We start from the raw sequence: 26,561 nt of genomic DNA, 5'->3' as shown, positions 1-26,561 counted from the left end.
TCGTTGTCATAGCCATCCTGTGTTTTTCAATCATTTTCGCGTCAGTTCGTTTTCTCTGAGAAAAGTGTCAATATCCTCCTTGGTGCGAAAAGATTTCTTCTCTCCATCATAGTCAAAAAGTAATGTAGATGGGTGGATTATTCCATAGCTGATGCTGTTATCCCTTAGGATGAGTTTGGCCTCGGAGAACAGCTCGTTTCTTTTTTTCAAGAGCGCTGGTGGTATATCAGGGAAGATCTTTATTCTTGAATTCTCAAATGTGAGAATACCCTTTTCTCTGGAGAGCTGTAGTATTTTATGCTTTTCCTGGAGCCGGAGGAATCGGACCCAGACGTTCCGTGGTGGTTGGCCTGCAGATGGGCGTGTGCCTGGGGAGCGGTGCGCCGTCTGCAGTTCGATGCGGTTCGGGAGCGTGGCACCGGTGCCGAAAAGGTTCGGGAAGAATGTCTCAAAAAAGGCCAGTGAATCTGGGCCTTCTCTCCCTTCAGGTAGGCCTTGGATTTTGATATTAAATCTCCTGCTGCGATTCTCAAGGTCAAGGTTCCTCTCATGCAAATATGCAACTTCTTTTTCCAAAGTTTGAAGACGGCCTTCATGTCCTGCAGCGCGGTCCTCCCCGTCACTGATCCTTTGTTCCATGGTTTCCACTCTCGTTGTCAAACTTGTCAGTTTTTTGTCCATGGTCATCATAGCCGTTTGGATTTCATCCACTTTTTTAGCGATTTCATTTGAAACTTCTGTTCCGTCTTTTATCGCCTTCATTAGATCTCCTAGGCTTAGTTCCACAGGACCTGACATGTTTGGGGCGCGGCGTTTCCTTTGTTTTGGTGGTATTTCGGCTCTAGTTTCAGGAGGGCCTTTGCTTCTCAGCCCTTTACTCATTTATCTCCGCTCAAAGATCAGATTATGCATCCGAATAAGCAGAGTAGTCTTAATTCAGTTGAGGTGTCATCCGTCGATTTTTGGGCATTTAAATAAGTTTAAAGTATTGAGCTTGTCGGGAGCTCGGGTTGCGTGCTGCCACTCAGCACGGCATTCTGGGAAAAAAGATTTTGACTTATTTCTGGCTGCACCCACTGCGAGCCATTTTTCAATCTTCTTACCTTTTTCAAGTATTCACAGAATATTTATCTCCAGTATAATCGATCCCCTGATGGTTGCTAATCACTGAGGGTTTCACTGTGTGGTTTCACAAATCGACAATTAATGTCAACGAGGTCATCGCGACCTCGTTGACATTAATTGTCAACCTTTGAAAATAACATGTCTGGACCAAAAATACATAGTAAAAAAAAAAGTACACAGGAGCCGAGATACAGCCTTTTTTTTAAAGTAATAAGTTAAACAAGAAGTGAATGGAGCAGCAAATCTTTGGATCACGATATCTTGGGTTCTGAACGTTTTTCTAAAAAAAAAGAAACGCCAGGGTGTCATGACGATGTCTCGTCATAAGTCGTCCTTGGCAGTGAGAGAGTTAAACAAGTGGAATTGGAAGTGATGAAACTTAAAGTGGAACACTATAACATTGAAGCTGATGAATGGGCACTCTCTCTTGATTGGCTGAAATTGGCAACCCACCTGCAGTGACATTTAAGAGAACATGAGGCACAATGATGTTTTCTCCTTTATTTTATTGATATTGTGACATTCCATTCAAACCAAGCAAAGTAAAGCCACAATCTAACATCTGAACTTCAAACCATTCATGATCAGGGGCGCAGATCCCAGGGGGGAAGGAGGGGACATGTCTGATATGTTCCTCCAATAAAATATTTAGAAATAAATGATATAATTTAGAATATATATTTACAAGAAATTGATTCCACTTTTTAAATCATTCTCACATACAGTAAACACAATACTTTGTGAAGGTTTTGTTTTTTCTACCCGTGTGTCCTGATCATCAACAACTGCCAAATAAATGAATCCACAACCTTCATCATCATCATCATCATCACTTGTCCACAGAGCTGTTAACTAGTTTAATGAGTGAAGTTCAGCCAATATGAACGGATAGAAACACAACAGTGGAGCTGAAAAACGTAAAGATAAATAATACTGACCAAGAAATATCTAACCTGTCAGAATTAGACACATATTTTATTCTTTACTTTAGTTTTTTGTGAAGGAGGCCGATGCACACCCCAAGGGTTAGCGACAAGTGCGTAAGTCAAAAATGTACAAATTATGGAGGAGATCTCTGATGGTTAGACCAAAGAATGGGACCCGCACACCGTCTGGATCTTGCAAAAAATGTAGCTATTTATTCTTAATCGACGTTTCGGTCGTTAGACCTTCATCAGGACAGACAATACAGAACACATCAACCACCAAACATTTTAAAGGCTACACCTCCCAAGTGAAGGTCATCGGACATGCAACCCATTGGCTGCACCCGCAATCTCAGACCTAAAGCCACTCCCACCACCATCATATTAAAGCAACACCAATCCCATTCACAAAATATATTTTTTTCTGGGTCACGGCAACACTAATTACGGCTCTGAATAGCAGAGGAAAAGGCCTGTACATGTCATCGGGCCAGGTCTTCAATATCTATAAAGGAAGAGATAATATTAGTGGACCCAATAATAATAAAAAGACACACAGTGAGAATAAAGGTAAAAATAAACGAATCGAGCACAACAGGTCTATTATATAGCTAGTCCATCCAAATAACGCATGACTAATCACAGCATAACATTAAGTACAAATTCATCATTTAAGCCTTTTGGGGCCAGTGTTTGGAGTGTGAAGATCCAGTAGGCTTCTCTTCTCTTTAGGAGAAGGACAATTCCCTGGAATCTAAAAGAGGATATGTCATGTTTAGCATCATTAAAATGAATAGCGACAGGATATTCGCCATCATTCCTGTGTATTGAGCTTTTGTGCTCACTGATGTTGTTTTAATTTACGGGTAGTTTTGCCAACGTATGCTAGACCTCAAGGGCACTGAATCATGTAGATTACATGGGTGCTATCACAGGTGATGATACTTCTAATAGGAAACTATTTTTTCCTGTGTGTGGATGTCTAAAGTGCGTTAGTTTGGTTGTGTTATTACACTGCGCACTTCTCTACATGTAAAGTGTCTTGAGACAACTTGTTGTGATTTGACACTATAATAAAATTGAATTGAATTGAATTGAATGTCATGAAGAACTCTGATTGTGTGTGATCATTATTTAATGTTTCAATATAGTTTAGAACTGAAATATTATGTTTGTGTTTTCTGACGACAGAAACTATACAAAGTAATTTGATGAACCGCCCACACTAATTAGGACTCCCTCTTCCTTTGGTGTGTCGCCCAGGTGGCGCCTAAACCCTGACCTTTAGCCTTACAAAAACGATGTCTATAAACCTGACCTTAACCCTAAACCCTGACCTTTAACCTCACAAACACTATGTCTATAAACCTAACCTTAACCCTAACCTCAAAACCACGTCGACATGGGCGCACACTAATTATCGTTAGCCTTGGCTAGCCATTTAGCATTTTTAAAGGACACATTTGTAAAAAAGGAGGATGATGTCATCATTGTGCTGCTGTTATGAGTATTTAAAAGCTGAATGGACACACAACTTTCCTCCTCTCTCCACCAGAGGGCAGCGATGACTCTCTGCTTCTCTGAAAACACACCCAGGTGTTCTGTGAAAAGACAATAAACAAATAAGAATCAGAATGTATTAACTGTGTGAACATGTTAACACTTTAGAATAACCTTCCCTTATAATAGTAAATTAATTATTCCCAAATGATCAGTTAATGTGTTATTCATAACTTGTCAAATGTTTGTTAATGGTTTAATGATTTAAAACTATGCTATACATGGTGAATAGATCATGAGCAAGTTGTTAGTTTACCAAGAGGACCCCCCCCCCATCTGACCACATTGTCATCAGTGTTGTCTGATACAACAAATCATTTGATTATTACATTTGATTATTAGATTCATTAGTATAAGAAATTAAGCAGAAGACACATGATAATGTGAATTCACGCGACCGGGATGGTTTACCAGGCTAGTTGTTGCACTTCTTACACAAGCATGTTGTTTTGTGTATGTTTTATAGTTTTATACACTTTTATACATTACCAAAAAAAAGGTTTAGTAGAAAGAAAGAGGAAGTGAACCTGGGTGTGTGGGAGGAGTCTAAAGATCGTCATTGGTTGTCGGCACCAGAATACGACCTGATAGAAGAAGAAGAGAGACAAAAAACAGACACAAATAAATCCTATGTTGCATTGTTTGTGTATTTCTACATTGTACACACAATAACACAATAATACAACAACAACACAAAAACATTACGGTTCAGTCATCAGAACTAATGTGAACATTTGACTCTTATTTAAGACTAAATGTAACACTGATGTATTAAAGTTAAATGTGACTACATAGAACACACTTTGACCTCTAACTAGGTCGTCTAAACTGGTCTAAACCGGTTATGGTTCTAAACCAATATAAACCTGTTTAGGTTGTGGTTTTACATGTTTGTTTGTTTGTTTGCATTTCTGTGAGGGCTCCACATGTCATGTGATCCTCTGTTGATCTGACCTCATTTTTTCCACTGGTAGTATAATAATTAATGAAACATGTTAATTAAACATTAAACATGTAAACTAATCACCTCGTTTCTTCCACTGGAGGTAGATGAATCCAGACAGGAACAAGACCAGACCCAGAACCAGACCTGATGCTCCCATGGCCACCTTGTTCTTCACTGACTCTGGCATGGAGTCATCTGATAATACAAATATCATATCATATCATATCATATTATGGGTTAACCCTAACCCTAATAAACAGACGACACAGTCATTGTGAGTCTGTTCGGTATAATAATGAGTCCAACCCTATTGGTCCAGTCCTTGAGGAGTTTGTCACCTGATGTGACATGTCCTTCTTAGAGCTAAATACATCCAAAACAAAGGATATGATGATAGATTTTAGAAAACATGAATCAACCTTTTACTATGATGATTATAAAGCAGGCTGTGGAATCATGTGCAGAAAGTATCTTAGGACAGAGTCTTAGACTCAGAACTGTGAGGCAGTTTGTAAAAAAGAATATCAGCGCCTGTTCTGTCTTAGAAAACTGTCTTGTTTTCACATTGATAAAACCATGATGACTCTTTGATCTGTTTTTATCAAATCAATCTGGTCTTTGATCTGTTTTTATCAAATCAGTCTGGTCTTTGATCTGTTTTTATCAAATCAATCTGGTCTTTGATCTGTTTTTATCAAATCAATCTGGTCTTGTATCTGTTTTTATCAAATCAATAAGCTCATAGCGCGGCACCAAGTTATGAGCTTGTAGATCTGCTATTTTTGAAAAATCTGAACATTGCAAATATTTGAATATAATTTATATATATTTTTAAACAACATTTTTAACTCAAATATTTGCTTCTGGGGGGTCCCTGGAACAACATATTTTGATGGGGATCAGCGGCCAAAAACATTTGGGGGGTCCTTGACAAGAAAAGGTTTGAGCACCACTGATATATTTCAGAAAAACTTAAGACATATGTTGACAGACATTTGACAGTTACAAATGTTCGCTTAAAAAATATATATATTCAAAGATTTGCACAAATGTTCACGATTTTTCAAAAATAGCAGATCTACAAGCTCATAGTGCGGCACTCGGTGCCGCACTATGAGCTTGTATATCTGCTATTTAGACAGTAGATTACAGTAGATTACAATAACTGACCCCAGTCCATCTTGATAGGCGCGGTCAGGCTGGGATGTTCCACCATGCATGTGATCTTCTCTCCTGATCTGTAATGCACACACGTGCGCGCACACACACACACAAACACAAACACACACAAACACACAATAGTAGTAGCTGATCTACATGCTGAACCGCGCCGCGATTCTATTCACATTGATCTGTTGATCTTTGTTAATATTTGTTTTGACTATTATTGTGTAGGAGCGTGAATGCCCCGCTGGGCTCTCCTCCGCTCTAGTGTTTATTGTGTATTCCACTATTCCCTCCCCATTGCAGAAAAAATAAGAAGGTAAGAGGCAGAAGAAACTTAGTAACGAGATACGCACGTTATAGCGTATTCCTGTGTGTGTATTCCTGTGTGTGTGTGTGTGTGTGTGTGTGTGTGTGTGTGTGTGTGTGTGTGTGTGTGTGTGTGTGTGTGTGTGTGTGTGTGTGTGTGTGTGTGAGAGACTTAATATAAGCCTACCATTTAATGGGCCATCTTCAGCAAGTGAGTAACACTTGTTTTATTTTTAAAGAATATATGTATAGGTGTCTATTAGGTGTGTATTTCCATAGGTGTCTGTTAGGTGTGTACCTGGGTGTGTACTCCAGGTAGGAGTGGTACTGGTAGTACCAGTCTCCATCAGACAGATCGGTATAGGAGAGACCAGAGGTCAAAGGTTCTTGACCTATCCACCAGGTCACCAGGATCACTTCAGGATAGAAGTCGTAGCTGCTGCACCTCAGCATGTGAGTGTGTTCACCACGACGAGGGGGAGTCTCTGACTTCAGTCTCACTTTGGGCTCCACTGGATGAAGAAGATTATTATTATTATTACCAGTCATAGGAACATGTCATTATCATGAATAATTATATATCATCCACATTAGATCCAAATGATCCAGAAAGCCGCAACCAATTGGTCAACCAGCAAAAATGTTCACGTTTCTCGGCTCTCCCCCGTTCTCCTCTCCCTCCATTGGCTCCCAGTTGCTGCCCTCACAGAGTACAAAACACTGATGTTGGCCTACAAAGCAACCAAATGTATGACACCCCCATATCTTCAAGCCTGATTCAACCCTACAACCCCTCCCGCTCACTCATATCAGCTAACACAGGGGAGCTGTCAGAATCTTCTCTAAAACACCCTGGACAACGCTCCACACGTCCTAGACTCTTCTCCCTTCTCTAAAACACCCTGGACAACGCTCCACACGTCCTAGACTCTTCTCCCTTCTCTAAAACACCCTGGACAACGCTCCACACATCCTAGACTCTTCTCTCTTCTCTAAAACACCCTGGACAACGCTCCACACGTCCCAGACTCTTCTCTCTTCTCTAAAACACCCTGGACAACGCTCCACACGTCCCAGACTCTTCTCCCTTCTGGCTCCCAAACTGTGGAACAAATTCCCCATTGCAGTCAGAACTGCAGACTCACTCCTAATCTTCCACCATAATCTGAAGACTCACCTCTTCAGACTCCACTTTAGACTGTTTCTAAGAATACTAACCCATTCAATCTGGGAACGCATCTGTGTCATTTTAGATTTCTTTGGCTAATCAAAAATAGCAGATACTGTAGACAAGCTATGAGCTTGTAGATCTGCTATTTTTTTGATAAATCTTGAAAATGTGTTCAAATCTTTAAATATATATATTTTTAAAGCGAACATTTGTCAAATATGTTGTTCCAGGGACCCCCCAGAAGCAAAGATTTTAGTTAAAAATATAGTTTAAAAAAAAAGCTAATGCGCGGCACTCCGCTATGAGCTTGTAGATCTGCTATTTTTGAATAGCCAAAGAAATGTAAAATGACAGAGATGCGTTCCCGGATTGAATGTTAATTTTTTTTTTTTTAGAGAGAGGGATAGTGATAGTAGGCTGACAGGTAAACGGGGAGAGAGATGAGGGGGTGACACGCAGCAAAGGTCGTCGGGATCGGGAGTCGAACCCGCGACACGCTGTCAGGCTGGCATTGCAGCCTAGGGTGCCTGGACCGTCCCGCTACGGCCCAGACCAAGTCATGTTTTATAGTCATTATCAGATCAATATTAACACCATTAATCATCTCTGAATAGAATGATTTATTATGATGTCATGTTATAGTTTATGAGGTGATGAGTGTTGAGTGCTGCTCTGAGATCAGCTCACCTCTCTTGTTCAGAGCACGGGGGTAGTAGCCCTCAATGTTGTGTTTGCAGAATACCTCTGGTTGTGCTCTCATCACAGCCAGTCTTGTAGGATCTTTATTCCAGCGCTCTGCGTTCTTCACACCAAACTCAGTGTATCCAACATACTGATCTACTCTACTGTCCCACCTGGTCAGCTCATCACCATCGAAATTAGATGACACTATGTACTGTATGTCCTTCAGCTCACTGGAGTTAAACACACAGCGGACAGCCTGATATAACACATATCCATCTGGAAATAGACAATGAAAAATGTCATTAATGTTCAGTTTTATTATAATGTGTATAAAATATCATCACTGTGTGTGTTTGAATTGTCAAGTACTAGAGTGGCTGAGTAAACAAGGACTCTGTCTGTCTGTCTGTCTGTCTGTCTGTCTGTCTGTCTGTCTGTCTGTCTGTCTGTCTGTCTGTCTGTCTGTCTGTCTGTCTGTCTGTCTGTCTGTCTGTCTGTCTGTCTGTCAGTCAGACCCCATCATGTATTTCCAGGATAACCCCTTTTTTATACCTGGGCTATTTGAAAATAGCAGATCTATAAGCTCATAGCGTGGCACCGAGTGCCGCGCTACGAGCTTGTAGATCTGCTATTTTCAAACATTGTAGTACTTTTACTTTTGGTCCTTTAAGTACATTTTGATGCCAATACTTTTATACTTTTACTCAAGTCAATTTTGAATTCCGGACTTTTACTTGTTACAGAGTACTTCTAGATGCAGTATTGATACCGAAAAGCACCTAAATGTAGCGCTGGAGGAGGGCTGAGACGGTGAAACGTGCCCCCCCCCCCCCCCCGCCACCGAAACGGGTCGTAGCACCGGGCGCCACGAAGGGTTAATCCGGCCATGTGACGTAAACTCTGTCTGTCTGTCTGTCTGTCTGTCTGTCTGTCTGTCTGTCTGTCTGTCTGTCTGTCTGTCTGTCTGTCTGTCTGTCTGTCTGTCTGTCTGTCTGTCTGTCTGTCTGTCTGTCTGTCTGTCTGTCTGTCTGTCTGTCTGTCTGTCTGTCTGTCTGTCTGTCTGTCTGTCTGTCTGTCTGTCTGTCTGTCTGTCTGTCTGTCTGTCTGTCTGTCTGTCTGTCTGTCTGTCTGTCTGTCTGTCTGTCTGTCTGTCTGTCTGTCTGTCTGTCTGTCTGTCTGTCTGTCTGTCTGTCTGTCAGTCAGTCAGTCAGTCAGTCAGTCAGTCAGTCAGTCAGTCAGTCAGTCAGTCAGTCAGTCAGTCAGTCAGTCAGTCAGTCAGTCAGTCTGTCTGTCTGTCTGTCTGTCTGTCTGTCTGTCTGTCTGTCTGTCAGACCCCATCATGTATTTACAGGATAACAGAGATAACACTCACAGAAAGGTTGTTATTTTGAGAGAGAAATGCCTCACAATATGAATACATTTTGATATGTTTTATTTTGATGGTAACTGTTGTATAATCATATTATCTGCACCTCGAGCACATATTCATTTTACTAAAAATAAATATTATATAGAAAATATTTCCCCATAAAAACCATAAATGCTTAATATACATGTTTAAACATTTTCATTCATGTTAAATACATTCAACCGTTTTAGTTAATAACTATTGTGTTCATAGTATTCATGTACCTTTCACTGGTGGTTTCTTCAAGGCAGTGCGAATGGTGACCAGCTGGGCTTTGCAGTAGTGCTGCTGACCCAAATAATATGCATAATCTCCTGGGAAGGTGATTGGATCTACAAACGGAGGCTGAGGGTACACCACCTTCCCTTTGTTGTAGTCTGCGTACATCAACACTTCACCATCCAGTGCATACATGAACTCTTTATATGAGTCTTGAACTGTGTCTGAACAGCCAAGGACAAGAATCAACTCATGGAACACTGAAAAAAAGAAAACAAAGATGACATTAAATTCAACAACAAACTTCTTCACAGTGACAATAACACATAATCATCATGTTAAACAATCATGTTTGGTTCTTATATGAAGTGAAAGGTTGGATATTAAAAGTAGCTTCCTGTCAAACGTTTTATTCACACTGAAACACATTCAAATATTTTTTTTGTGGTTTTGTTGTATTTGTAATTCATACAGAATGATTTATTTCATGATGTCACAACAACAGTTCCTAACATCTGTTTTAATGTTCATGTATTTGGACCAACATTCAACATTCTATACTGAATATACAGGTAGTGTGTGTGTGTGTGTGTGTGTGTGTGTGTGTGTGTGTGTGTGTGTGTGTGTGTGTGTGTGTGTGTGTGTGTGTGTGTGTGTGTGTGTGTGTGTGTGTGTGTGTGTGCGTGCGTGCGTGCGTGCGTGCGTGCGTGCGTGCGTGTGTGTGTGTGCAGCATGTGTGTGTGTGTGTGTGTGTGTGTGTGTGTGTGTGTGTGTGTCTTTTTCTGATATTCTGACAATAAAAAAAGTCGGTCGGTCGGTAGGTCAGCTATAGATGATGTTTTAACTCTGGCAGTCAATGAGTTAATCATCAAAACAAATAGTGGTTGTAAAAAGAGTGTCGGCAGCGGGAAACGATACCAGGAGGTTAGGGTTGTCAGTCTAATGATTAGTGAGGCACGCCACCAGACCAGGTGCTGTAATGAGGTTTCAGGATGTGTTGATTTACATTTAGTTTTAGTCATAGTCTTTTGAATAAAATTACATTTAGTTTGAGTCATATTTTAGTCATCTGAAATGTTTTAGTTTTTGTCTAGTTTTAGTCGACTAAATATCATAAGATTTTAGTCGACTAAATCTACAGTTGATTTAGTCGACTAAAGTGTGTTTTGGCGGTGCCTTGATGGCGTCTTAATGGTTGATTTTACACTTGGTTGTGTGCTGACGCAGTGCGACGCGTTGTGAGCTTGTAGATCTGCTATTTTCAGAGCGCAACACCCGAGCGCAACCAAACATAAAATGACTTGTCTTTTAGTTCTACTGGATCTCTTCTCCACTAGTCACTCACTAACATTTTAGTCTAGTTTTTATTTGTTGATTTAATTGTCAATATATTTAGTCTTAGTTTTAGTCATCACAGCTTAGTTTTTATTTAGTTTTTATTTAGTTTTTATTTAGTTTTGGTCAGTGAAAAAAGGTCGACCAACATTTTTCGTTATAGTTTTAGTCGAGGAAATCAACCCTGGTTTCAGTCTGTATTAGAATGTGTTGAATGTGATGCTGAGAGGCAGCTCCGCCTTCATCACAGAAGTGGGCGTGGTTATAGGGGCCGGGCATAGCGACGTCACAGGGTCGAGACACCATTAAATCAGCCCACTTTCGCCGCCATCTTGAGTGAGTAGATTGACAGCTGCCACAAGTGTAGAGTAGTGTAGTGTAGTCTGTAGTCCTGTGTTTGTTGTCCAGCAAGTAGACGGTGTACATTCATATTAGGGATGCACCGATGTGACATTTTGGCCGATACCGATATCCGATATAATTAATTGCTGTTATGGCCGATAACCGATGTAACCGATATCGATATGATCGATACAAAAAAAACAGTTTTATCCATTCTGAAAAACACGTGTAAACACTGAATTTGAAAAAGCAATGTTTATTCCAAAAACATTTTGATAATCCCATTTCCTTTTACATGTTTTACTTTTTTTTGTTCTCAATGTTTCACATTTGTTTTCCAGCCCTACTCACTATCCAAGGAATAATTCTGACCCTAACAGAAGGAAAGGCATGGCATGGCAATACAGTATAGAACACATGAATCTGTCCCCAACAGAAAAGACAGTCATTAACAATACAGTTTCAGAAACAGTGCAGTAGTGTCTATAGAACAGGGCAGGTGGAGGCTCCATGCTTATCAAAGTCATTGGCACAAAGTTAAAGAGCAATGTTGTTAATCATACTGCCAGATTAGAAATACAGCCACACACACACACACACACACACACACACACACACACACACACACACACACACACACACACACACACACACACACACACACACACACACACACACACTCTTGGGCCATTAAAGATAAACCTGGCGGCGCCCATCCCTCGCCACTTTAACATCATACCCAGGAGGACTCAAAAAGTACTATCATAAAAGAAGTAACTAAGAACTTAACTTAACTTTCAGACCCATAAATACAAATAAATAAAAACACAAGTAACTAACAGTGTTAGTTTTAGGCTACTTCTACCACTTATAGCAAAAGTAATAAGTATACAATTAAATTAAAGTGCAAAAATTAGTATCAAATACTCTCAATCAAAATATCCAGAGATTCCTCAAGGTTTAAAACAAAGTAACTTCAAATGACAGTGTTCATAATTGGCAACCAGACACTGAGTGTCTATTAAACAGTCATACTGTGGATATGTATGAAATTTCCAAAATAAACATGGAAACAATGTTTCCACTTTCCACCTGATACTCCAGGCCAGGGTTAGGTCTACTTCATTAGCATAGGCAGGTTTTTCTTGACAAAGAGAAGCTTTTCTGCGTTGTCGCATAGGATCCTATTCCTTTTTTCATGGATGATATGTGATGCAGCGGAGAAGAGACGTTCACTGTCAACACTTGTGCACAGAGCCGAAAGGTACTTGCGTGCGGCTTGGGCCAGTTGAGGGAAGCGGTCCTTGTTCTTTTTCCAATACTCCAGTGGGCTCTGATCTCTGGGCAATGGGGCCTCACTCAGGTAGTCGTGCACCTATAGAAATATAAGACAAAAAGTACAGTGTAACTGTACTTTTTGAGGTGTTACTGAACCTGATTATGTAGCTTGATACAATAAAAAAAAATCTAATAATGGTCTAATAATTTTCTGAAAACATGCTCTACCAAACGGGTTGTTTGTCACTTTATGGTAAGTAGTGAAGCTAAACTAAAGTAATTAAAATGTACTATTTGCTATGGATAAATAGGGCTTTTGCTAATTCAGTGTTGTTAATATAATACATATAATGTTATTTCATTATATTTATGTATTAGTATGATTTTATTCCTATCTAAAAAAACATGCTCAACCAAATGGTTGAATTGTCATTTAATGGTAAAGGAAGTGGTGCTGAAATAAAAAATGGACTATTTTGATGATCTGTGTGATGAAGAAGATGACCAAACAGATGATGCTGATCAACTCTCACAAGCAGAAGAGACTGGGAACATAATGGGAGACATATTTCTCAGTGAATGCATATAAATCAATGTATATGCATGAAACTTTTACCATTACCATAAAGTGACATCTCAACCGTTTGGTAGAGGCCTATATTTGGAAAACTGTTGGGTCTGTTAAAGAAATTATAATTGATAGTTGTTACTATTGCCCCAAATAAATAAAAAATGCAAAGAAATAATTTTTCCAATGCTTTTTTCTTGGGGTGACCTTTAAAGGGTTAATATACTATACTTGATTGTATTTGAATATAAGATGGGGTCTGCTATTTACCTGCACACCCGTTGGGCCTGCCTGATGATCTTCTAGAACCGTCTCCTCCAGAATTTCCTCATACATGTCCCTCAGTGACGGTCCAGCGACGGCAGAGTCATTTTCTGCTCGCGTCTTCTTTCCTTGCGGTTCTTCTGGGTCAGGTGTCTCACTCTCAGATTGGATCATCTTCTCCACTAACTTCTGTAGTGCAGTTGTTGCCTCTTGTTTGTTGCTTAGTACATTAAAATAACGGTCTTTGAAGCGGGGGTCTAGGATCGTTGCCAAGTAGTACAATGGCTCGGTGAAAACTTTAGCAAATCTGTCAGTCACCGCTTGTAGTAGAGTGCTCTTCGAGGTGCCGACCCCGCTGTCTGTTGCAACCGTCTTGCTCAGGAAACGTTTTAGTGCGAGAACTGATGGAATCACGTCAGCCGCAGTAGCTGAATGAGAACTAATCTCTTGGGTTAACTCTTCGAATGGCGCGAGAAGCGTGGTCATTCTTTCTATGAGGCCCCACTGGTATGAGCTCAACTTCTGATTCGCAGGGAGATCATCATGTTCTGTCCCATAGACACTAAGTGCCCTCTTCTGATCATAAAGTGTTTTCATCATATAAAATGTGCTATTCCACCTCGTTGCGACATCCTGTTGGAGCACCTTGTGACTGTGAGTTGGACCCAGCTCCTTCTGTATGGCTTTCAGCCGAGAGGTGGCCAGTGGAGAGTGCCTAAAATGTCCTACTATTTTTCTCCCAATAGCGATACAGTCAGAGATGCTTCGCTGGCTTAACACACCATCATGTATGGCTAGCTGCAGTGTATGAGCCATGCAGCCCAGGCTTTTAACACCACAGTCTCTCATTCCCTTCTCCATATTGCGGGCGTTGTCACGCAGCACAACGTGCACCTTATCTTTCGGTATGAACCACTGAGCAAACATGCTGTTAAATGTGTCAGCTATGTTGGTCCCTGTGTGCGAACAATTACATTCTTGTGAATGCAACACAGCTCTGTTTACATTAAAGTTGTCGTCAATCCATTGAGCAGTAAGGCTTAACATGCTCGTCTGGCTCACGCCAGAGCTCCAGATGTCCGTCGTAAAGCTCACGTCATTCACAGTGCTGTTCAACAACTTCTGGATGTGTGTGGCTACGATGTCATATAAAGCAGGGAGGGAAGTCTCGGTAAGGTACTTGCGACTTGGTGGGGTGTAACGCGGGTCCATGTGTTGAATCAAACGGCGAAATCCAGGATCATCCACGATAGAAAATGGCTGGTCGTCCAGAGCGATCATCTCCATGATCTTATTTGTGATTGACGCCGCCTTTACGCTGTCTTTAACATGTGGCTTTGTTTTTTCGAACGATTCTTGTATGGGGCTACCCTCTGTGGCTGTTGTTGCTTTTAGCTGCGTGGTTTTAGTTTTGGTTTTAGCGCCTTCCTTTCCCAATAACTCTTTGAAAAGGCTCTCATGGCGGTGGTGCAAATGAGTCCTCATGTTGGTAGTGTTAAATGATTTTACACGGGATCCTCCTCGCGAAACTTCGCCATCGCAAGTATTGCATATTGCAATTCTTGGGTCGTCGGGTTTAACCTTGAAATATGCCCAGACGGCCGACATCTCTCTCTTTTTTTTATCCTCTCTTTGCTTGGTTTCTTGTTTGTTGTCTCTCGGCCTGACTTCCGTGCGCGCGCTGTATGTGCTTAACAAGTTAAGTGCCCCTCCCACCACACGCACACCCTCCATACACACACACACGCACTCACACACACCATGTGACACCCGACACCAACCCCCCGCCCTGCACACTCACACACTCACACACACACACACTCACATTGAGTCCTGCAGCTGCAGCGAGCAGCGAGACACAGAGGCAATCATCGGCTGTTCACATCGGCGCAATTTTGATATCGGACCGATACCGATTAATTAAAAAACGACTATATCGGCCGATATATATCGGTTGGCCGATATATTGCGCATCCCTAATTAATATCTATCTCTAACTTGTCTGTTGCTCTAATTTAGCAATGGTACGACAGCGCTGCATTATCGGATGTGTGTGTGTGTGTGTGTGTGTCAGGGGCGGACTGGCATTTGCCCTGGCGGGCAAAAAAATATTATTACGGTAATTTCCGGGTCGTGCGGCCCAATTATTAGTTACGTTAATGTTTGGGCTGGGATTCTTTTCAGCAGGTTAGGGTGTGTGTGTTTGTGTGTGCGTGTGCGTGTGCGTGCGTGCGTGCGTGCGTGCGCGCGCGCGCGCGCGTGTGTGTGTGTGTGTGTCTGTGTGTGTGTGTTCAGCGTCGCTGGTAAAATGCTGTTCATGTTCATTAAACATCAATCAAACACAGTGGTCATGTGATCAAAGTGTCTCATGAGATGTGTGTTTGTGTGTGTGTGTGTGTGTGTGTGTGTGTGTGTGTGTGTGTGTGTGTGTGTGTGTGTGTGTGTGTGTGTGTGTGTGTGTGTGTGTGTGTGTGTGTGTGTGCGTGCGTGCGTGCGTGCGTGCGTGCGTGCGTGCGTGCGTGCGTGTGTGTGTCATTTGTTTGTATTGCGCATTGTTCATATTTGTTTTTATATAATAACAGTAGATATAAATGTATATATTATATAATAACATAAATATAATGTACTTACTTCCTGGGATCGCTTTGACATGAAGTACAGAGGAGAGGATGAGGAGGGTGGCTGTAATCTTCATCATCACTGATCAAAACTGAAATGAATTTAATAGATGAGAATAAACAGATGAGAATAAACAGATGAGAATAAACAGATTACTGAAAGAGAATGAAGGTACATTCACTGATAGGTTTCTATCAGTTCAATAGATACATTCACTGATAGGTTTATATCAGTTTAATAGATACATTCACTGATAGGTTTCTATCAGTTTAATAGATACATTCACTGATAGGTTTACATCAGTTTAATAGATACATTCACTGATAGGTTTCTATCAGTTTAATAGATACATTCACTGATAGTTTTCTATCAGTTTAATAGATACATTCACTGATAGGTTTATATCAGTTTAACACAGATAGATTCTAGAACTCCTTCATCCTGAGGGCCATAAGACTGAAATGAAGCACTGGGAGAGGTCAGAGGTCAGCTAACTATAGCTGAGATTTTTAACTGTGTCTTTTATTCTGATAATAAAAAAAGTCGGTCGGTAGGGCAGCTATAGACGATGTTTTAACTCTGGCAGTCAATGAGTTAATTGACAAAACAAATAGCGGTTGTAAAAAGAGTGTCGGCAGCGGGAAACGATACCAGGAGGTTAGGGTATTCAGTCTAAAGGTGGCTCCAGACCAAACAGACTACTTCAGACTACTTCAGACTGCAACAGACTGGTATTCGGTTGGCAAAAGCTGGCATTTAAGTCTGTCAGCCAACTGGCCATTCATGTGCTAATTCATTTATAACTTTCAGACCAATCTGGGAAATAAAAAGGAAAAACAGCGCCCTCTGCTGTTTTTGACTATTAGCTTGCCAGCATTGCCAGGTCTGCTTATTAAAAGCGACTTTGGGCTTGTTTCCCTGCAAAGTCACTTGTACATAGGGATGTTCCCAGCGTTTTTTCTTCACTGACGTGCAGTGGTGTAAAGTAACTAGTACATTTACTCAAGTACTGTACTTAAGTACAATTTTGAGGTACTTTTACTTTACTGGAGTATTTCCAATTGTCTATACTTTTACTCCACAACAATTATTTGAAATGTTTAGTTACTAGTTACTATGCGGATATAAATCATTATGAAACATACATTAACCACTCTAGCCCTATTTTATACCTATAAGCTATTTGAAAATAGCAGATCTACAAGCTCAGAACGCGTGCATCGCAACACGTTGTGAGCTTGTAGATCTGCTATTTTCAAACATTTAGTACTTTTACTTTTGGTACTTTAAGTACATTTTTATACCAATACTTTAGTACTTTTACTCAAGTAAATGTTGAATTATTTTACTCAAGTAAATAGATTCACAGAATGTATTTTACCCACAAGTTATTTTCATTCAAATGAAATGTGATTGAACTTGCACTAATAATGACTTTAGTTGATTTTTCACTCTTTAAAATATAGTATTTCTTGATTATTAATAATTACAGCTTGTAGATTGGCTATTTTCACGATTTTAAATAGTTTTTAAATAATAATAAAAAGGAACATACAAGATTTCCACCCGACAGCCATAATATATAGCCAATATATGGTTCTGTATCAGTATATGAGTCAGTTTTTGCAGATTTCATTCTAATTGGCTACTATGCCTGCATATGAATTTCATGGGCCTGGGTAAGTCACCCTGGCTTGGCGGAGATATGCACAGCAGCAGCAGGTGAAAGCAATTCACTTAAACGAGGGTTGTGTTGCGCACCAAAGCACAGAGGAAAAACTGTGAAATCAGTTGCTGGGCGCAGCTGGGGCACCACGGCCACAGTGGCCGTGAAGGCATGTCATTATTCGAGGGGCACACGGCCAATTAGAGGGGCAAAGACGGCCATGGCCACCGTTAAATTCCTGCCCTGATTGCATTGATACTTTTACTCAAGTAAAACATTTGAGTACTTTTTCCACCACTGCTGACGTGTACAGAACATTTTTGAAAACGGTTATTCGAATAATCAAAATTAAATACATTAATTAATTTATTGAAATTAGCACCCAGAAAATAGCCAAAACTGAGCACATTTCGATCTATAAGGCCAAATCTAATTTGAAAAAAATATATTAAGAGTATATGAAAGCCAATTAAAATGTTTATACTATTGGAATCTTACACACCTGCTCCCAATAAATTACATCACCACAGCGCAAAAGTAGGTCAAATCAATCAATCTCTCTCTCTGGGAGCGACAACGAGAAACAGTGAATGTAGGTTTTCATAGACATGGTCGCTTGTTTCTCTCACATAATCTGGCAACACTGACAGCCCTTTGTTGTCACTTCGTCTCTGCTACATACAGTAGCTACTCCAGTCGGGCCCCGGTCGGCCAAAGGACTGAACATGTTCGGTCGGCTCTGGGTCGGCCGAAAAGGTCCCGACGGACCACCCGACGGACCCCTAACCGACTGGACGACTATATACGACGCTTCCCGACACCAAGTCGGCCCAAAGTCGGTCTGGTCTGGAGCCACCTTAATGATTAGTGAGGCACGCCACCAGACCAGGTGCTGTAATGAGGTTTCAGGATGTGTTGATTTTCATTTAGTTTTAGTCATAGTCTTTTGAATAAAATTACATTTAGTTTGAGTCATATTTTAGTCATCTGAAATGTTTTAGTTTTTGTCTAGTTTTAGTCGACTAAATCTACAGTTGATTTAGTCGACTAAAACGTATTTTGGCGGTGCCTTGATGGCATCGTAATGGCTGATTTTACACTTGGTTGCATGCTGAAAATATCAAATACTACAAGGCGATCTACAAGCTCACAACGCGTCACGCTGGGACACGTTGTGAGATTGTCGACGTAGATAGATACACACGGCCGGAAGCGGAAGGCCTACAAATCCACGCCCACTTTTGACACTCGGGGTCCGTTAGAACGATGAACTGCAGCTCTCAATGCAATCTCTATGAGAGGCATTGTAAAATACCGTCATTTCACTGGTTAACTACTGAGGCTGTAGCGATTTTTTTTGTGTTCTAATAATCTGTCCCATTTGTTTAATTTGTCCTTTTTAATGTCCCATATCTTTCATCTCGATATACTACCCACAATATACTATAATATACTCCATCAGTATGTCAAAATCGCTAGCATCGGAGATCTAGAGTTTAAGTGATCGCATGGTATATACGTCACGGACGCATCCCTTGAGGTTTTCAATACCCAGAAAACTGGCGAAAGTGGCCGTTTTCAATAGGTTTTGGTCATTATCTCTGGAACAGAAGGTCCAATCTGCTCAGTTCAAAGCTTGTTGGATGCGTGACTTTGAGGACATTAAGCACGCAATGACACATTTTCGGGTTATTTTTTTTTTTTTAGGGGAGGCGAGATCTTAGTTGGGCAGGTGACCGCCTCTCCTGCCTCTACAGTGGGTACGCCACTGGTCGGCGCTCGGCACTCGTAAAGACAGTGATGTCACTGAAATGCCCGTCTGCTGTCTACCCTCTGCTGTATTAGCATTATGGGTAACTCGTTAAAGTGGCAAATTAAATGTGAAACACATCAACTATTAAGAAAACAAGAAGATATGTTGACAAAGACACTCCATACATTTGGAAACATATTTTTATTTAAATCAATATCGTCTCCAGTTAATGTAGGAATATTTCAAAAGTAGGCTAATTCTCATATCCTCTCATAGGGATTGCATTGGCAGCTGCAGTTCATCGTTCTAACGGACCGGGAGTAGCGGCGCTGTCTCAAAAGTGGGCGTGAAATTTGTAGTCCCCGTGTGTATCTATCAGCTTGTAGATCAGCTATTTTCAGAGCACAACACAACACCCGCAACCAAACATAAAATGACTTGTCTTTTAGTTCTACTGGATCTCTTCTCCACTAGTCACTCACTAACATTTTAGTCTAGTTTTTATTTGTTGATGAAATTGTCAATATATTGAGTCTTAGTTTTCATCACAGCTTAGTTTTTATTTAGTTTTTATTTAGATTTCATCAGTGAAAAAAGGTCGACCAACATTTCTCGTCATAGTTTTAGTCGACTAAATCAACCCTGGTTTCAGTCTGTATTAGAATGTGTTGAATGTGATGCTGAGAGGCAGCTCCGCCTTCGTCACAGAAGTGGGCGTGGTTATAGCACAAGAGGTTTTGGAATGACGCGGTTCAGTGCCTTGCTCAAGGACACTTTAATTATGAAGCCAGGAAGAGCCGGGAACCTGAACCTGTAAACTGAACTCACAGACGCTCCTCTGATCCAAGCCTCATTACATCTCACTGATGATACCATCATGTCATGTGATCAAAGTGTTACTTCAGAGGGGTGAGTGTGTGTGTGTGTGTGTGTGTGTGTGTGTGTGTGTGTGTGTGTGTGTGTGTGTGTGTGTGTGTGTGTGTGTGTGTGTGTGTGTGTGTGTGTGTGTGTGTGTGTGTGTGTGTGTGTGTGTGTGTGTGTGTGTGTGTGTGAACTCACCACTGGAGCTTCTGACTGGATTTTCACTTCCTGATTCATTCAGCAGCCAATCAGAATTATTCTTTTGTTAAACATCGAGAGAGAGAGAGAGAGAGAGAGAGAGAGAGAGAGAGAGAGAGAGAGAGAGAGAGAGAGAGAGAAGAGAGAGAGAGAGAGAGAGAGAGAGAGAGAGAGAGAGCGAGAGAGAGAGAGAGAGAGATTTTGATTTGCTTGTTACAAAGTTTCTCAGAATTACTACACGTCTTAAAATCTTCACTTTCACCACTTTTATCAAAATTGTAGTGTGTGTGTGTGTGTGTGTGTGTGTGTGTGTGTGTGTGCGTGTGCGTGTGCGCATGTACAGTCCTGGCTTGTGTGTGTGTGCATGTCTTTAAGTGGCGCATGTGTTGCAACAGAGCGCCTCGCAGGTCTGCATGTTACGCGCGCGCGTGTGTGTTTGTGTGCGCCCGCGCACGTGTGCAGTGCTGGCTTGCACATGTGTGTGCATGTCTTTAAGTGGCGCATGTGTTGCAACGGTGCGCCTCGCAAGTCTGCATGTTACGTGTGTGTGTATTTGGTCGCCCGCGCACATGTGCAGTGCTGGCTTGTGTGTGTGTGCATGTCTTTAAGTGGCACATGTGTTGCAATGGTGCGCCTCGCAGGACCGCATGTTCTGTGTGCGTGTGCACGCACGCGCGTGTGTGTGTGTGTTTGTGTGCGCGCGTGCGCACGTGTGCAGTGCTGGCTTGTGTGTGTGTTTGTGCGCATTTCTTGAAGTGCCGCACGTGTTGCATCTCTGCCGTCCGCAAACATACGGACAGACGGACGGACGGACACACAGACACGGTCAAATGTAGAGCGGCTGGCACCGCTAAAAAAGTCGGTCGGTCGGTAGGTCAGCTATAGACGATGTTTTAACTCTGGCAGTCAATGAGTTAATCATCAAAACAAATAGTGGTTGTAAAAAGAGTGTCGGCAGCGGGAAACGATACCAGGAGGTTAGGGTTGTCAGTCTAATGATTAGTGAGGCACGCCACCAGACCAGGTGCTGTAATGAGGTTTCAGGATGTGTTGATTTACATTTAGTTTTAGTCATAGTCTTTTGAATAAAATTACATTTAGTTTGAGTCATATTTTAGTCATCTGAAATGTTTTAGTTTTAGTCTAGTTTTAGTCGACTAAATATCATAAGATTTTAGTCGACTAAATCTACATTTCATTTAGTCGACTAACATGTGTTTTGGCGGTGCCTTGATGGCGTCATAATGGCTGATTTTACACTTGGTTGCATGCTGAAAAAAGCAGATCTACAAGTTCACAACGCGTCGCGCTGCGACGCGTTGTGAACTTGTAGATCGGCTATTTTCAGAGCACAACACCTGAGCGCAACCAAACATAAAATGACTTGTCTTTTAGTTCTACTGGATCTCTTCTCCACTCGTCACTCACTAACATTTTAGTCTAGTTTTTATTTGTTGATGAAATTGTCAATATATTTAGTCTTAGTTTTAGTCATCGCAGCTTAGTTTTTATTTAGTTTTTATTTAGATTTCATCAGTGAAAAAAAGTCGACCAACATTTCTCGTCATAGTTTTAGTCGACGAAATCAACCCTGGTTTCAGTCTGTATTAGAATGTGTTGAATGTGATGCTGAGAGGCAGCTCCGCCTTCGTCACAGAAGTGGGCGTGGTTATAGCACAAGAGGTTTTGGAATGACGCGGTTCAGTGCCTTGCTCAAGGACACTTTAATTATGAAGCCAGGAAGAGCCGGGAACCTGAACCTGTAAACTGAACTCACAGACGCTCCTCTGATCCAAGCCTCATTACATCTCACTGATGATACCATCATGTCATGTGATCAAAGTGTTACTTCAGAGGGGTGAGTGTGTGTGTGTGTGTGTGTGTGTGTGTGTGTGTGTGTGTGTGTGTGTGTGTGTGTGTGTGTGTGTGTGTGTGTGTGTGTGTGTGTGTGTGTGTGTGTGTGTGTGTGTGTGTGTGTGTGTGTGTGTGTGTGTGCGCGCGCGCGCGCGCGTGTGGGTGGTTGAACTCACCACTGAAGCTTCTGACTGGAATTTCACTTCCTGATTCACTCAGCAGCCAATCAGAATTATTCTTTTATTAAACATCAAGAGAGAGAGAGAGAGAGAGAGAGATTTTTATTTGCTTGTTACAAAGTTTCCCAGAATTACTATACATTTCTTAAAATCTTCACTTTCACCACTTTTATCAAAATTGTGTGTGTGTGTGTGTGTGTGTGTGTGTGTGTGTGTGTGTGTGTGTGTGTGTGTGTGTGCGTGTGCGTGCGCGTGCGTGCGTGCGTGTGTGCGTCATTTGTTTGTAGTGTGCATTGTTCATATTTGTTTTTATATTAGTAACAGTAGATATAAATGTATATATTATATAATAACATAAATATAATGTACTTACTTCCTGTGATCGCTTTGACATGAAGTACAGAGGAGAGGATGAAGAGGGTTTCTGTAATCTTTATCATCACTGATCAAAACTGAACTGAATTTAATAGATGAGAATAAACAGATGAGAATAAACAGATCAGAATAAACAGATCAGAATAAACAGATGTTTACTGAAAGAGAAGTTCTGGAGTCTGAAAGAGAATGAAGGAGGACTCGTTCTGTAGTTTAGAATAATCAGCCAATCAGATTAAAGATACGATGTTACATCATCTGTTTCCAGAAAGACGACAGTCTGGATTATTGCACATATCATGAACAGTATATAGCTGCTGCTTCATATGTAATCAACAAACTATACTAAAAAGTTCAAATATGATTATGTTGGGGGGTCCCCAGTTCAAATATGATTATTTTGGGGGGTCCCCAGTTCAAATATGATTATTTTGGGGGGTCCTGAGTTCAAATATGATTATTTTGGGGGGTCCTCAGTTCAAACATGATCATTTTAGGGGGTCCCCAGTTCAAATATGATTATTTTGGGGGGTCGCGGTCTGTAAAGGTTGAGAACCACTGGTTTATTGCAGATCAATCAGTGAAACACAACACAGGTAAATCAGCACATTCTTAAATGTATGTTTATCTGGGATGTATAATACATTCTTAACTTTTTTTCAGTCTTGCAAAAATACTTTCAAAGATTTAGAACTTTTTTAAGTCTTGGAAAGATAAAAAGGCAACCTTTTGAAACTTTATCTCCAGTTAGTATTGACAGCAGCTGAGCTTTAAAATACATGAAAGTGGAACATTAAATAATTTCATTTGTACACATTACATTATCAGATTAGATTTAATTAACGGATGTCTGTTAATTAACTTTTGTCTCATACAGTGTTTATGGTGATTCATTTTGTAACTGTGAAAGGTTCTCTATGAATAAACACACTGGTTCAATCCCAATGTGTCCATTGTGGAGAAACAAGAGGGGACCATAGTACTACGTGCATTACGCCCTACTGGTGTAGGGTGGCCATTACACCCTACTGGTGTAAGGTGGCCTTTGCACCCTACTGTTGTAAGGTGGCCATTACACCCTACTGGTGTAAGGTGGCCATTACACCCTACTGTTGTAAGGTGGCCATTACACCCTACTGGTGTAAGGTGGCCATTACATCCTACTGGTGTAGGGTGGTGTAGGGTGGCCATTACACCCTACTGGTGTAAGGTGGCCATTACACCCTACTGGTGTAAGGTGGCCATTACACCCTACTGGTGTAAGGTGGCCATTACACCCTACTGGTGTAAGGTGGTCATTGCACCCTACTGGTGTAAAGTGGCCATTACACCCTACTGGTATAGGGTGGTCATTACACCCTACTGGTGTAAGGTGGTCATTATACCCTACAGGTGTAAGGTGGCCATTACACCCTACTGGTGTAAGGTGGCCATTACACCCTACTGGTGTAAGGTGGTCATTATACCCTACTGGTGTAAGGTGGCCATTACACCCTACTGGTGTAAGGTGGCCATTACACCCATAGATATAGAAACCTAGATACCACATTGGCCTCTGCAGTTCGTTGGAGCAACTCGTATCGCGGCCGCCATTTTCGCGTTGGCAAACGGACACTCAAAGTGACTACCGGCCAATCACAGCGCTCAAAGCATGTTGACTACTGGCCAATCACAGCGCTCATAGCGCGTTGACTACTGGCCAATCACAGTGCGTCTTTTCTAAGACTTGTCAGAATCTAGTTGTCCCGCCCCCACCTGCCTCTGATTGGCCTACCGAACGCCCCCTTCTGTGACACACGCGGAAGCTTGCCTACAGCTTGCCTACGTGAAAATGGCGCCCGAGATACCAATGCCTCAGAGCCGAAGGAGGCGTCTACCTGTATATGTGTATGATTACACCCTACTGGTGTAAGGTGGCCATTACACCCTACTGGTGTAGGGTGGCCATTACACCCTACTGGTGTAAGGTGGCCATTACACCCTGACCCTACTGGTGTGAGGTGGCCATTACACCCTACTGGTGTGAGGTGGCCATTACACCCTACTGGTGTGAGGTGGCCATTAAACCCTACTGGTGTAAGGTGGCCATTACGCCCTACTCGTGTAAGGTGGCCATTACACCCTACTGGTGTGAGGTGGCTATTACACCCTACACCATTACACCCTTGTTTGTAGTGTGTGTGTTTGTGTGTGTGTGTGTGTGTGTGTGTGTGTGTGTGTGTGTGTGTGTGTGTGTGTGTGTGTGTGTGTGTGTGTGTGTGTGTGTGTGTGTGTGTGTGTGTGCGTGCGCGTGTTCAGCGTCACTGGTAAAAAGCTGTTCATGTTCATTAAACATCAATCCAAGCCTCATTACATCTCACTGCTGAAACCATCAAATGTATTTAAAAACACACTGGTCATGTGATCAAAGTGTCACATGAGAGGTGTGTGTGTGTGTGTGTGTGTGTGTGTGTGTGTGTGTGTGTGTGTGTGTGTGTGTGTGTTTTTGTGTGTTTTTGTGTTTGTGTGTGTGTGTGTGTGTGTGTGTGTGTATGTGTGTGTGTGTGTGTGTGTGTGTGTGTGTGTGTGTGTGTGTGTGTGTGTGTGTGTGTGTGTGTGTGTGTGTGTGTGTGTGTGTGTGTATGTGTGCGCGTGTGGGTGGTTGAACTCACCACTGAAGCTTCTGACTGGAATTTCACTTCCTGATTCACTCAGCAGCCAATCAGAATTATTCTTTTATTAAACATCAAGAGAGAGAGAGAGAGAGAGAGATTTTTATTTGCTTGTTCCAAAGTTTCTCAGAATTACTATACATTTCTTAAAATCTTCACTTTCACCACTTTTATCAAAATTGTGTGTGGGTGTGTGTGTGTGTGTGTGTGTGTGTGTGTGTGTGTGTGTGTGTGTGTGTGTGTGTGTGTGTGTGTGTGTGTGTGTGTGTGTGTGTGTGTGTGTGTGTGTGTGTGTGTGTGTGCGTGCGTGCGTGCGTGTGTGCGTTATTTGTTTGTAGTGTGCATTGTTCATATTTGTTTTTATATAATAACAGTAGATATAAATGTATATATTATATAATAACATAAATATAATGTACTTACTTCCTGTGATCGCTTTGACATGAAGTACAGAGGAGAGGATGAGGAGGGTGGCTGTAATCTTTATCATCACTGATCAAAACTGAACTGAATTTAATAGATGAGAATAAACAGATGAGAATAAACAGATCAGAATAAACAGATCAGAATAAACAGATCAGAATAAACAGATGTTTACTGAAAGAGAAGTTCTGGAGTCTGAAAGAGAATGAAGGAGGACTCGTTCTGTAGTATAGAATAATCAGCCAATCAGATTAAAGATACGATGTTACATCATTTGTTTCCAGAAAGACAACAGTCTGGATTATTGCACATATCATGAACAGTATACAGCTGCTGCTTCATAAGTAATCAACAAACTATACTAAAAAGTTCAAATATGATTATGTTGGGGGGTCCCCAGTTCAAATATGATTATTTTGGGGGGTCCTGAGTTCAAATATGATTATTTTGGGGGGTCCTCAGTTCAAATATGATCATTTTAGGGGGTCCCCAGTTCAAATAAGATTATTTTGGGGGGTCGTGGTCTGAAAAGGTTGAGAACCACTGGTTTATTGCAGATCAATCAGTGAAACACAACACAGATAAATCAGCACATTCTTAAATGTATGTTTATCTGGGATGTATAATAAATTCTTAACTTTTTTTCAGTCTTACAAAAATATTTTCAAAGATTCAGAACTTGT

General features: G+C 41.3%; 1 protein-coding gene across 1 annotated transcript; it reads right to left on the bottom strand.

Annotated features, from left to right (window-relative positions):
- Window positions 1–1,823: 1,823 nt before the first annotated feature.
- On the bottom strand, window positions 1,824–26,037 carry LOC308088133 (H-2 class II histocompatibility antigen, E-S beta chain-like). The gene is made up of 13 exons (XM_080432507.1): window positions 25,879–26,037; window positions 25,456–25,516; window positions 22,803–22,886; window positions 22,427–22,487; window positions 20,397–20,457; window positions 15,931–16,009; window positions 9,518–9,772; window positions 7,889–8,161; window positions 6,329–6,542; window positions 5,728–5,795; window positions 4,639–4,752; window positions 4,139–4,195; window positions 1,824–3,652 (listed from the first exon to the last, which is right to left on the bottom strand). The coding sequence occupies exons 6-12, from the start codon at window positions 15,995–15,997 to the stop codon at window positions 4,158–4,160; spliced, it is 1,029 nt and encodes a 342-aa protein (XP_080288633.1). The 5' UTR covers window positions 15,998–16,009; window positions 20,397–20,457; window positions 22,427–22,487; window positions 22,803–22,886; window positions 25,456–25,516; window positions 25,879–26,037; the 3' UTR covers window positions 1,824–3,652; window positions 4,139–4,157.
- Window positions 26,038–26,561: the final 524 nt, after the last annotated feature.

The sequence above is a fragment of the Gymnoscopelus braueri genome (genome assembly GCF_963280865.1).
Source record: "Gymnoscopelus braueri genome assembly, chromosome: 7".
Classification (NCBI taxonomy): Eukaryota; Metazoa; Chordata; class Actinopteri; order Myctophiformes; family Myctophidae; genus Gymnoscopelus; species Gymnoscopelus braueri.
The sequence above is the reverse complement of the archived record's forward strand: the minus strand, read 5'-3'. Positions and strand labels throughout refer to the sequence as shown.